At 38.0% G+C, this 12,182-nt stretch overlaps 6 protein-coding genes and 1 pseudogene across 7 annotated transcripts in view; 3 read left to right on the top strand and 4 right to left on the bottom strand.

Moving 5' to 3' along the window:
- Positions 1 to 704, top strand: part of LOC104701584 (fasciclin-like arabinogalactan protein 6) — a 1,798-nt gene extending 1,094 nt beyond the window's left edge. The window contains exon 2 of the mRNA XM_010417299.1: positions 149 to 704. Coding sequence (XP_010415601.1) covers positions 149 to 505 — 357 coding nt within the window. The 3' untranslated portion in view covers positions 506 to 704. The remainder of the gene's footprint in view (positions 1 to 148) is intronic.
- Positions 763 to 2,751, top strand: LOC104701573 (prohibitin-6, mitochondrial). The gene is made up of 6 exons (XM_010417290.1): positions 763 to 899; positions 1,062 to 1,241; positions 1,508 to 1,624; positions 1,734 to 1,904; positions 2,016 to 2,228; positions 2,311 to 2,751. The coding sequence occupies exons 2-6, from the start codon at positions 1,077 to 1,079 to the stop codon at positions 2,503 to 2,505; spliced, it is 861 nt and encodes a 286-aa protein (XP_010415592.1). The 5' UTR covers positions 763 to 899; positions 1,062 to 1,076; the 3' UTR covers positions 2,506 to 2,751.
- Positions 2,928 to 4,534, top strand: LOC104701542 (annotated as a pseudogene).
- LOC104701550 (dnaJ homolog subfamily B member 13-like) lies at positions 4,553 to 6,584 on the bottom strand. 2 transcript variants are annotated; one of them, XM_010417260.1, is made up of 3 exons: positions 5,946 to 6,584; positions 5,441 to 5,850; positions 4,553 to 5,249 (listed from the first exon to the last, which is right to left on the bottom strand). In XM_010417260.1, exons 2-3 carry the CDS (start codon positions 5,773 to 5,775, stop codon positions 4,856 to 4,858), a joined length of 729 nt encoding a protein of 242 aa, XP_010415562.1. In that variant the 5' UTR covers positions 5,776 to 5,850; positions 5,946 to 6,584; the 3' UTR covers positions 4,553 to 4,855. The 2 variants fall into 2 exon arrangements, with proteins under 2 accessions (XP_010415562.1, XP_010415570.1); XM_010417268.1 differs by having other exon boundaries at positions 5,441 to 5,839.
- Positions 6,685 to 7,423, bottom strand: LOC104701565 (dnaJ homolog subfamily B member 13-like). Its single transcript, XM_010417281.2, has one exon. It carries the CDS (start codon positions 7,297 to 7,299, stop codon positions 6,871 to 6,873), a length of 429 nt encoding a protein of 142 aa, XP_010415583.1. The 5' UTR covers positions 7,300 to 7,423; the 3' UTR covers positions 6,685 to 6,870.
- LOC104701537 lies at positions 8,997 to 9,612 on the bottom strand. The gene is made up of 2 exons (XM_019236222.1): positions 9,521 to 9,612; positions 8,997 to 9,309 (listed from the first exon to the last, which is right to left on the bottom strand). The coding sequence occupies exons 1-2, from the start codon at positions 9,610 to 9,612 to the stop codon at positions 9,186 to 9,188; spliced, it is 216 nt and encodes a 71-aa protein (XP_019091767.1). The 3' UTR covers positions 8,997 to 9,185.
- LOC104701532 lies at positions 9,791 to 10,504 on the bottom strand. Its single transcript, XM_019243423.1, has 2 exons — positions 10,315 to 10,504; positions 9,791 to 10,103 (listed from the first exon to the last, which is right to left on the bottom strand). Exons 1-2 carry the CDS (start codon positions 10,410 to 10,412, stop codon positions 9,980 to 9,982), a joined length of 222 nt encoding a protein of 73 aa, XP_019098968.1. The 5' UTR covers positions 10,413 to 10,504; the 3' UTR covers positions 9,791 to 9,979.

The raw sequence follows: 12,182 nt of genomic DNA, 5'->3' as shown, positions 1-12,182 counted from the left end.
AACAGATAACGCATTCAACAACCTTAAACCCGGAACCCTAAACGGACTCACATACCAACAACAAATCCAGCTAATGCTCTACCATATCATTCCAAAATACTACTCTCTAAGTGATCTTCTCTTAGCAAGTAATCCCGTTAGAAGTCAGGCTACGGGACAAGAAGGAGGCGTCTTTGGGTTAAATTTCACAGGGGAAGCACAAAGCAACCAAGTGAATGTTTCAACCGGCGTTGTTGAGACTCGGATCAATAATGCATTACGACAACAGTTTCCTCTAGCCATTTACGTGGTGGACAAAGTGTTGTTGCCGGAAGAGTTGTTCGGAACAAAGACCACACCCACAGGAGCTCCGGCCCCGAAATCCATAACTTCGTCGCCTGATGCCGATTCTCCGTCTGTTGTTGATGAAGAGCACAAATCCTCCGGATCAAACGTGAAGAGGACAAGTCTAGGGGTTGTTCTTGGCTTTGTATGGTTTTGTTGTTCGGTTACATATATTTTTTGAAGCATTAACTAAAAGCTGAGAAACATTCCCAAGTAACAACTTTTTTTTTTTTGCATGATTGATTTGATGATTCACCGATGTGTTGGATTATCTGCTTTGTAATTTTCTTAATCTTTTTATGTTTGTCAACAAATGAGAATTGTTTTTAATTAAAAAACAAAAAAAAAAGTGATATTTGTGAATTGACTTATGGGCTGGAATAAAAAAAACTCGGGCCCAAAGATCTCTCCAATAACAGAAATTGCGTGATCGACCAAAAAAAAAAAAAAATCAACAAAATCCTGATTGGTACTGGAGCTTGAAACCCTAACCTAACCCCTCTCTCTCTCTCTCTGCTTCTCTCTTCTCCTTTTTCAGGTACTTCCATTTTAGATCGGATTCGGAGTTTAAGCAAGTAAGCCTTTCTGATTCTTCTGCTCCAATTTTTTTTTTTTTTTCGTTTCAGCTAATTCCGCAGATCATTTTTGTTTTCTTTATCGTCGATCCAAGAATTTCAAATCTCCATGATCAGTCTCTCTGCCTTGGATTTTGATTCTGGTGTTCGTAAAATTGGCAGGTGTTGGTGAAAACGATGAATTTCAAGAATATCAAAGCTCCCAAGGGTCCTGGTGGTGGTGTTATAGCTGCGGTGGTTATTGGTGGTCTCGGTCTTTACGGCGCTACGCACTCTCTCTACAATGTCGATGGAGGTCATCGAGCTATTGTCTTCAACCGCCTTGTTGGTATCAAAGACAAGGTTAGTCCCTGCCAAAAAAAAAAAATATGGTTTCCTCTGAATCTTTAAATTGAATATTCGCCTTAGTTTCAACAATTGTGTCTTTTGTGTTTGTGACATCAACCTGAAGTTAGGTTAGGCTTAGCGTTAGTAGTGAGTCTTGTGTTTGTGGCATCTAGGTTAAGTTTACAAGGTTGATTTGTTAGTCTAGATTTGTAACAGTCAATCTTGATGCACTATATATATATATGTATATATATATAATCTTTGCTTGCTTGATTATGTAGGTGTACCCTGAGGGCACTCACCTTATGATTCCGTGGTTCGAGAGGCCAATCATCTATGACGTTCGTGCGAAACCTTACCTAGTTGAGAGTACTTCCGGGAGCCGTGATCTCCAGATGGTACTTTGCTTCCTTCCCTTGTTATAGTAATGGATTATATCAGGTTGTGTGGTTTTGGTCTATGAACTATACATGATAAGCTTGTGTTGTGTGGGATTGAAACATTCAGGTCAAAATTGGACTTAGGGTTCTTACCCGTCCTATGGCTGACCAACTACCTGAGGTATACAGAGCTCTTGGTGAGAATTACAGAGAGAGAGTTTTGCCTTCTATTATCCACGAGACCTTGAAAGCTGTGGTTGCTCAGTACAATGCGAGCCAGCTTATTACTCAGAGAGAGGTTAGCTAATTGGCTGTAAATACATGTCATTGATTCCCTTCTTTCATGGTAAATTAATTTCCCTTTTTAAATGGATGAGTTTTTTTTTTTGTTCTTTGGTGTTTTTTTAAGTCGGTGAGTAGAGAAATCAGGAAAATCTTAACTGCACGAGCTGCATACTTCCACATTGCGCTGGATGATGTGTCCATCACAGGCTTGACATTTGGAAAGGAGTTCACTGCAGCCATAGAAGGAAAGCAGGTGGCAGCTCAGGAGGCTGAGCGGGCTAAGTTCATTGTGGAAAAAGCTGAACAGGACAAGAGAAGTGCCGTTATTCGTGCTGAGGTGCGGATAATTTTTTTCCCTTTTCAATAAACCTAGATTGGTAAAATCTTGCTAAGCGATGTTTCTGTGGGAGTGTCTGTAGGGAGAAGCCAAGAGTGCTCAGCTCATAGGTCAAGCAATCGCAAACAACCAAGCGTTCTTAACACTGAGGAAGATCGAAGCAGCTAGAGAGATCGCCCAAACCATCTCAAAATCGGCAAACAAGGTCTACTTGAGCTCTGACGACCTCCTGCTTAACCTGCAGGCGATGGACCTTGATGTGAAGCCTAAGAAGTAGAAGATGTTATGAGTAAACCACACCAGAGAGCTCTCTTCCATGATTGTCTTTCGGATGTTTTGGACCAAAAGCTGTGAATGAAGACATTACGGATTCTTCAGAGTAACTATTTCTGTATCGTGCGTTTGCAATTTCTTTTCAGAGATCAAGACAAAAAGATCGAATTATTGACAAGTTCTTTTTTTGTTTTTGTATGTGAGCAAAATTTACAAATTTGGAAATAATAATGTGTGCACATTACACAAAGCTGGAATGTTATAGTCTGTGACAGAATTGATAATGGGCGTGGAAATGAAACTGGGCTTAGTATAGTGAATCCAGACAACACATCTGTGTGTAACGGCGTTTGGTCGGAGCCAATTGACTACACCACCGCGAGCCTCTTCTTCTCGTGGCGTCGGTGCTTTCAAAAGCTAGCTTTAATGGCCTTTCATGGAATTAGAGAAGTTGAGAACTATTTTGTACCTCTTCTACAGCGATTCAAAAGCCGTAATGAATGGAAAAAGATCCATGCCTGCATCATCATACATGGATTGTCACAAAGCAGCTTCATGGTCACTAAAATGGTGGATTCTTGTGATAAGATTGGAGATATGGAGTATGCTACTCGTCTTTTTAGTCAAGTATCGAGTCCTAATGTCTTCTTATATAACTCCATCATTCGCGCTTATACACACCACTCCTTGTACTGCGAGGTGATTCGTACATATAGGCAACTGCTCAGGAAGAGCATCGAGTTACCAGATCGGTTCACGTTTCCGTTTATGTTTAAATCTTGCGCGAGTCTTGGATCATGTTATTTAGGTAAGCAAGTTCACGGTCATCTCTGCAAATTCGGGCCTAAGTTCCATGTTGTGACTGAGAATGCGCTCATAGATATGTACATGAAGTTTGATGATATTGCTGATGCACATAAAGTGTTTGATGATATGTCTGATTGAGATGTTATATCTTGGAATAGTTTGCTTTCTGGATATGCACGGCTTGGGCAGATGAAGAAAGCAAAAGGTTTGTTTCATTGTATGCCTGATAAAACGATTGTGTCTTGGACTGCGATGATCTCTGGGTATACAGGGATTGGTTGTTATGTAGAGGCCATGGATTTTTTCCGTGAAATGCAGTTAGCTGGTATTGAGCCTGATGAGATCAGTCTCATTTCTGTTTTACCGTCGTGTGCTCATCTTGGATCTCTGGAGCTTGGGAAATGGATCCATATGTATGCAGAGAGAAGAGGATTCCTGAAACAGACTGGTGTTTGCAATGCTCTTATTGAAATGTACTCGAAATGTGGTATGATTAGTCAAGCTATTCAATTGTTCGACCAAATGAAAAGGAAAGATGTAATATCATGGAGTACAATGATCTCAGGATATGCACATCACGGGAATGCTCATGGGGCAATTGAAACATTCAATGGAATGCAGAGAGCCAAAGTGAAGCCTAATGGGATCACGTTTATTGGTCTTTTATCAGCTTGTTCACATGTTAGTCTGTGGCAAGAAGGGTTGAAGTATTTTGATATGATGAGACAAGATCATCAAATAGAACCCAAGATTGAACACTATGGTTGTTTGATTGATGTTTTGGCAAGAGCGGGAAAACTGGAACGAGCTGTTGAAATAACAAAGACAATGCCGGTGAAACCCGACTCAAAGATATGGGGTTCATTGTTGAGCTCTTGCAAAACACAGGGAAATCTTGATGTTGCATTGGTTGCAATGGATCATCTTGTCGAGCTAGAGCCGGAGGATATGGGGAATTATGTTTTGCTTGCCAATATTTACGCAGATTTGGGAAAATGGGATGATGTTTCGAGATTGAGAAAGATTATAAGGGACGGAAATATGAAGAAAACGCCAGGTTGTAGTTTGATAGAAGTGAACAACATTGTTCAGGAATTCGTTGCAGGAGATAACAGTAAACCGTTTTGGAGTGAGATATCTATAGTGCTGCAATTGTTTACTTCACATCAGGATCAGGATGTGATCAAAAGCAACAATTCTCTTGCATATATAGGTATGGTTTAATAGCGTTTGAATTGTGGAAAAGTAGCGAACTTTTTAGGCATATTATACAGATCAGAAAGGCCACAACAGTATTTTTTTTATCATACATATGTTACAAATCGATCAGAAAGGTCGCAAGAGTACTCACTCAATCATACATATGTTACAAAATGATCAGAAAGGTCCCGACATTATTTATTCGGAATCTCAGCCATCTCCAACAAGATATATAGAAGCTTCGATCTTCTTGTTCCTCTCGTATTCTACATTGTTTTGTCTGGAATGGGCTGGTTTTAACCCAATTCATTCGAGAAGTTTCTTCAACCCTATCTTCTGCTCTGAGGTTAAGCTTGTAGGGAACTGATGTTAAATTTGACCCTCAAGTTACCTTTCTTAGTCTGGTCTTTCTGCAACGGCATTCCTTCCATTGGAACCACTTCTTCGTACTCGGGATGGATCACACAGTTGACTGGGATTGTCAGTCTCCGACCATCAAGTGTAGTCAGGTTGATGGTGTAGCCGGTAAAGGCCTCGACAACTGAGATCTTCAGTGTGACTACGAGGTCGTTACCCTCTCTAGTGAAAACCGGATGAGGCTTCTCATCGATGATGAAGACTAAATCCGCTGGAATCACACCAGGTTGCTTATTTCCTTTCTCAGGGAATGTAATCTTTGTGCCTTTCTTCCACCCCGGTTTCACATCAACAGTCAAAATCTCTTCTACCTGCATCGTCTTGCTGCAAGTAAGAAAACACTGGTCAGCCTATGCGATTTTTGCAACTCAACGAGGTTATGAACTATGATCAAGGCTATGCTTTCACTATTTATTAACAGACAAATGCCCTATTAACGCTGTCTTAAGTGAGTGGCTAACCTAAAGAGTTCCACTTTTTGTTCACAGGTAAGACATGGAATGATCATGACTTACCCAATGACATCAGCAATCTCCCTGGAGATCTTCATCTTCTTGGTGGTTCCTTTGTAAAGATGTTCAAGGCTACAAGGCAACTTTTTTTCAATAGGAGCTGCCTTCGTAGCTCCACCGTGATGCAATGAGCCGTCACCACCATCTCCTCCTTTGCTGCTATCACCACCAGCAGCAGCAGCAGAAGGGCTAGAGACCCCATAGAACTCAGTAAATATATCAGCCTCACGTCTGGGAGCAGAAGGGCTAGAGGCCCCAAAGTAGTCAGCAAATATACCATCCGCATTTCTCGTACCAGAAGGGATAGAGGCACCAAAGAACTCGGCAAAATATATCATCCTCACTTCTCGGGTGACTCATGTTTCTTCTCAGACAGAGTGTGGAGATTTATGTGGAATGTTCCTGAAATCGTTCTGAAAATAATGAGATTAGTACAATCCGTTCAAGAGACTTACCGTGAGCTGAGGAAAGGAGAAATCGCAACCAAAAAAAGTGAGTTGTGCATCACCTCTGATGATGATGATGATGATGATGACAAAGGATGAATCGCTCTGAAAGTAAAGTAGGAAAGGAGAGAGCATAGCATACTGTTTAATCTGATAGTACATAAAGAGTACTCTCGCATTATTGATCTGATACGATTGGTGTATCAACACAATCCAATCGGTTTTAGAGAAGAATAGTTGACTGAGTTGACTTGGCAAAGGAAGGCAGAGACTCTTTCTCATTTAGAAGTTTTGCGGTTGAAGTTCTTCTCTTTAAATACAGAAGCTTTGTGTGCGTCGGGAAGATTAAGCTTATGCTGAATCTATGTTGTAATCTCTTGCGATGTGCTAGACTCCGGTGGCGATCTATGTTGATCGTAGTTGCTTTCATTTATTGAGCTGAGTTGTATTCGATTCGTTCTTCTAAGACTCTGTATTGTTCGATTGATTCTCTAATTGCATATTATTGAGTTTGGGTTGAGCTAGATCTATCATGATCCAACTTACTTTGTTGACCGGCACAAACCGGACTTGGTTTAATTATAAAAGAGATGAGTGAATGAAACAAACAAACAATATACAGGGATTGAGACATTCAATGAAATGAAGAGAGAGAAGGAAGCCTATTGGGATCATATGTTTTGGCAAGAGCGGGAAAACTGGAACGAGCTGTTGAAAATAACAATGCCGGTGAAACCTGTCTCGAAGTTCCTTGTGTCTCAATGCTGTCGTGTTTAATAGTATGGTTTAATAGCGTTTGGGTTATAGGAAAAGCAACAAAATTTATTAGGGGGGTATTCAATCGTACATATGGTACAAATCGATCAAAAAAGGTCGCAAACAGTATATTTAATCACAATCTCTGTGATTTACAACAGTACATCTAGAAGCTTTGATCCTCTGGCTCTCTCTTCTGTTGTCTGTAACGTGGGTGATTATACTCAAAACTCAGCCGAGGAGTTTCTTCACTCCTGTCTTCTGCTCTGAGGTTAATCTTGTAGGAAACTTGATGTTGAACTTGATCCTCAAATTTCCTTTCTTAGTCTGGTCTTTCTGCAATGGCATTCCTTCCTTTGGAACCACTTCCTCGTACTCGGGACTGATCACGTTGGTGACTGGGATAGTCAACCTCCGACCATCAAGTGTAGTCAGGCTCACTGTGTAGCCGGTCAAGGCCTCGACGAGTGAGATCTTCTGTGTGACTACAAGGTCGTTACCCTCTCGAGTGAAGACCGGGTGAGGCTTCTCGTCAATGATGAAGACTAAATCAGCTGGAATCACACCGGGTTGCTCATTGCCTTTCTCTGGGAAGGTGATCTTTGTGCCTTTCTTCCACCCTGGTTTCACATCAATGGTCAATATCTCTTCCACCTGCATAGTCTTGCTGCAAACAAAAAAAAAAAACAACACAAACCGTTCAGCCTAATCACTTAACAAGGTCATGAACTACGACCAATGCTCTGCTTTCACTATGAACTACACAGGAGTAAGCGAATTAGCCTATTTCTATATACAAGNTTTTTTTTTTTTTTTTTTTGGTTTGGGTGACGGGTGCTCTCTCTTATCATCTTCGTAACGCATTCCAATTTTTGTTGCTGGTTTGTTTACGTTACCGTATCTATAGCCCGTTAAGCTGTATTGGACTTAAAGTGGGCTTTTAATAATAATAATTACAGTAGTTATGGATTAATAATTTAATTATTAGGATAAATGTTTTCGTGATCACAATAATTGTCTCTTAGCAAATTAAGCAGTTAACTAATTTATTTTTTAATTTTTAAAAAACAAAGAGAAAATTACACATAATCACAAGAAGAAGGAATGAAAGAAATAATAATTAGTAAATAATTTAAAAAACAAAAAACAAAAAAACAAATAGGAAGAACATTAATAATAAAAATAAGATGAAAGAAGTGTTCTTGTTTCTTCTGGCTGTTAACAAGGAATGGAGTGGGTAAACCAACGGAGGACATTGACAGGAAGTTTGATGAGAGACACAGCGAAGTTGGCCAGCGCAGCGAAACAGAAGCAACATGGGCACAAACAACTCAATATTGTCCTGCAAATTTTTGTTTTCCATTACAATATTATTAATTCACAATTTTGATCTTATTAGTAGAGATCTCTCATCTGGGGTTGATTGTTAAGATGAAGAACATACATAAGCGATAGATTCAAGATTGAGGATTGGAAAAAAAGGAAGTAAGTGTACCCAATGATCTAAAAACAAAAATTAAAAATAAAGNATATTGATCATATACAGCTTTCTTCTGAGGATCGCTTAGAACCTATTAATTAACCATCCAGACAATCAAGTCATCATTAGAAAACGGGCCTATTCATTAAGACAAGAATTGAATTTATTAAATACATAATTTACATATATATATATATATATATATATAGATAAGATACCTCGTAAGCTTCGGAGATCTGCTTGAACTTAGCTTCAGCGTCCTTTTTGTTGTTGGGGTTTTTGTCGGGGTGCCACTTCATGGCGAGTTTTCGATAAGCTTTCTTAAGATCATCGTCACTGGCGCTGCGATCAACTTGGAGGACTTTGTAATAATCCACTCCCATCCGACCTTCCTCTTCTCTCTTTCGCTTCTTCACTTTTCCTGATATTTCTTAGTAAATTGTTCTGGAAAAAGAACGATGAATCGTGCTTTGTTTGAATTTGGTATAATCGTCGTGCTCTGTTTTTGGGTTGAAGAAGATAAGAAGAGTTTGTTGTTTGGTCTTAAAAACAAAACACACGGACGACTCGTGTACTTTTCTTCTCAGAGTGTTGAGAACTCTGTCGAATGTTCCAGAACTTGTCTGGTCTTTAAAAGTTAAAACTGATTTTTTTTTTTTTTTTTTTTTGGTTTGGGTGACGGGTGCTCTCTCTTATCATCTTCGTAACGCATTCCAATTTTTGTTGCTGGTTTGTTTACGTTACCGTATCTATAGCCCGTTAAGCTGTATTGGACTTAAAGTGGGCTTTTAATAATAATAATTACAGTAGTTATGGATTAATAATTTAATTATTAGGATAAATGTTTTCGTGATCACAATAATTGTCTCTTAGCAAATTAAGCAGTTAACTAATTTATTTTTTAATTTTTAAAAAACAAAGAGAAAATTACACATAATCACAAGAAGAAGGAATGAAAGAAATAATAATTAGTAAATAATTTAAAAAACAAAAAACAAAAAAACAAATAGGAAGAACATTAATAATAAAAATAAGATGAAAGAAGTGTTCTTGTTTCTTCTGGCTGTTAACAAGGAATGGAGTGGGTAAACCAACGGAGGACATTGACAGGAAGTTTGATGAGAGACACAGCGAAGTTGGCCAGCGCAGCGAAACAGAAGCAACATGGGCACAAACAACTCAATATTGTCCTGCAAATTTTTGTTTTCCATTACAATATTATTAATTCACAATTTTGATCTTATTAGTAGAGATCTCTCATCTGGGGTTGATTGTTAAGATGAAGAACATACATAAGCGATAGATTCAAGATTGAGGATTGGAAAAAAAGGAAGTAAGTGTACCCAATGATCTAAAAACAAAAATTAAAAATAAAGAAAGAAAGAAACGATCGATGTGTACCCAATGATCCAGATGACAGCACCAACGAGAGAGAGAACGAGNTTTTTTTTTTTTTTTTTTTGGTTTGGGTGACGGGTGCTCTCTCTTATCATCTTCGTAACGCATTCCAATTTTTGTTGCTGGTTTGTTTACGTTACCGTATCTATAGCCCGTTAAGCTGTATTGGACTTAAAGTGGGCTTTTAATAATAATAATTACAGTAGTTATGGATTAATAATTTAATTATTAGGATAAATGTTTTCGTGATCACAATAATTGTCTCTTAGCAAATTAAGCAGTTAACTAATTTATTTTTTAATTTTTAAAAAACAAAGAGAAAATTACACATAATCACAAGAAGAAGGAATGAAAGAAATAATAATTAGTAAATAATTTAAAAAACAAAAAACAAAAAAACAAATAGGAAGAACATTAATAATAAAAATAAGATGAAAGAAGTGTTCTTGTTTCTTCTGGCTGTTAACAAGGAATGGAGTGGGTAAACCAACGGAGGACATTGACAGGAAGTTTGATGAGAGACACAGCGAAGTTGGCCAGCGCAGCGAAACAGAAGCAACATGGGCACAAACAACTCAATATTGTCCTGCAAATTTTTGTTTTCCATTACAATATTATTAATTCACAATTTTGATCTTATTAGTAGAGATCTCTCATCTGGGGTTGATTGTTAAGATGAAGAACATACATAAGCGATAGATTCAAGATTGAGGATTGGAAAAAAAGGAAGTAAGTGTACCCAATGATCTAAAAACAAAAATTAAAAATAAAGAAAGAAAGAAACGATCGATGTGTACCCAATGATCCAGATGACAGCACCAACGAGAGAGAGAACGAGGGCAACAAGAGCAAATGGTAATCCTAGTAAGAAGCCTAGAGGTCTACATTCTCCCATAGCTGCTCTTTCAGAGATTTTTTGCTAGACAAGTTTTAGTTGTTCTGTTTCTTTTAGAAATAGCAAGAGAAAGCACTAAAAATAAAATTAAAGTGTGGTTTTTAGTTTCCACGGGGGGATGTTGATAATATTAAAAGTTATAACCGCCGAACCCACGCGGCGGGCCATTCTCAATTACCATAATACCCTTGCGGTTTCTTTCTTTTTTAAGTCATCTCTCTACTAAGTCAACGGAAGGAAGTCATCTCTCTTCGAAAACTTCCTTTTTCAAAGAGTCAAAGTCAACAAATGAATGCCCGCTCCCTCGTCCTGTTGTGGAAGAGTTCTAGCTAGGACCTTTAACCTTTACAAGAGAAGAAGAAGAGAACCGTATGAAGGGAAGCTGCAAAGTGCAAGTTGTGCAACCACATGAGGGTGTGCGATGCTATCTATTAAGAGTATAAATACTATATAGAATCAAAGCCTTTATTTTTATTTATTTTTTATTAAATTTCCCAAAAATATACTAGTACTTTATAATAAGAGAGTAAAAACTGAGATACGATCATAATAACTAGACCTTCCAACACGTCCTATACATGTTACGTATATCTAAACAATATATACATACCCTCTTGATTCGTAAAAGTCTGATAGAAAACGTGATATATTTGAGAAGACTGGTAATGTAGTCTACGAATATGGGTCACTATAGTAGTGCAATGAAGAGATTTAAACTGTTTACTTTCTCATATCATAGTCCATCCCTCTTGTTATATCATCGAACGTACGTTTGTTCTTAGGCGGCTTTCTTGGTTTTATACTTTTATTTCTTCTTCAATTTGGAATTCGGCTTCTGTTTGGTTCACCACCTTGGTGTCAAGGATACTCCTTTATGATCAGAATATCTCAACACCTGTCAAGGATACTCAGAATATCTCATCACCTCTGTTATAGAAACTCTTGTAATTACAATAACTCTAGAATATTCTCTTGTAAACACTATATAAAAAGCTGTACATTACATTGTGAATATATGAGAAACATATATTTTCTACACTTGGAACGAATTTATCCCTAATCTCTGCATGAAGCATCTCAAAGCTCCTGGAAGCACTTTCATTCTTGCCTTCCTCCAACAAATCCCTTCATGCACATGGCTGATGAACTGTATAATTATATATATATACAACTCTCTAATCCAGCTTTTATATAACCAACATGTTTGACTGTTTGTCATCGACCTGTTACGTGGTCATCTACCTGTATTATTTTATAAAATCGGTTCATGACAAACTTTCTATTGTAAATGTAATTTGCTCACTAACGATGAGAAGCTACGTACCTAGCAAAAAGATTTCTCGATCGATCGTCAACAGCAACCGGACCCAAATCAAACCACATCTTACTCAAGTTCAATAATCTCGTCTATCGAGGGATTTCATTTTTCCATCCTAATTACCAATAGTACAAAAATTCCTTTTACGTAATTTACATTGCGTTCAAGCTTAGGAGGAGAAAAACAAAAACTGCGTACAACTACCACCTAAAGTTGTTTAGACGTGAATATGATTCGAAAGAACAAAAAAAATATACGATTCCGTTAGTTGTGCTTGTGTGATTTGGAGGAATGCATCACTTGGGCTTTCAAGTTCTGATGAGGCCTAATTTCTTACAAGTTAGACTTACATCCGCAACGTAACTACGCCCCATTAGTACAAGTTGGAATATCAATCAACCAAATAAGGACATTATACATTACCGTTAAGAAAAATCAAATAAGGAGATGTT

The sequence above is a fragment of the Camelina sativa genome, chromosome 1 (assembly GCF_000633955.1).
Source record: "Camelina sativa cultivar DH55 chromosome 1, Cs, whole genome shotgun sequence".
Taxonomy (NCBI): domain Eukaryota; kingdom Viridiplantae; phylum Streptophyta; class Magnoliopsida; order Brassicales; family Brassicaceae; genus Camelina; species Camelina sativa.
Note: the sequence above shows the minus strand (reverse complement) of the source record. Positions and strands in the feature narration are given on the sequence as shown.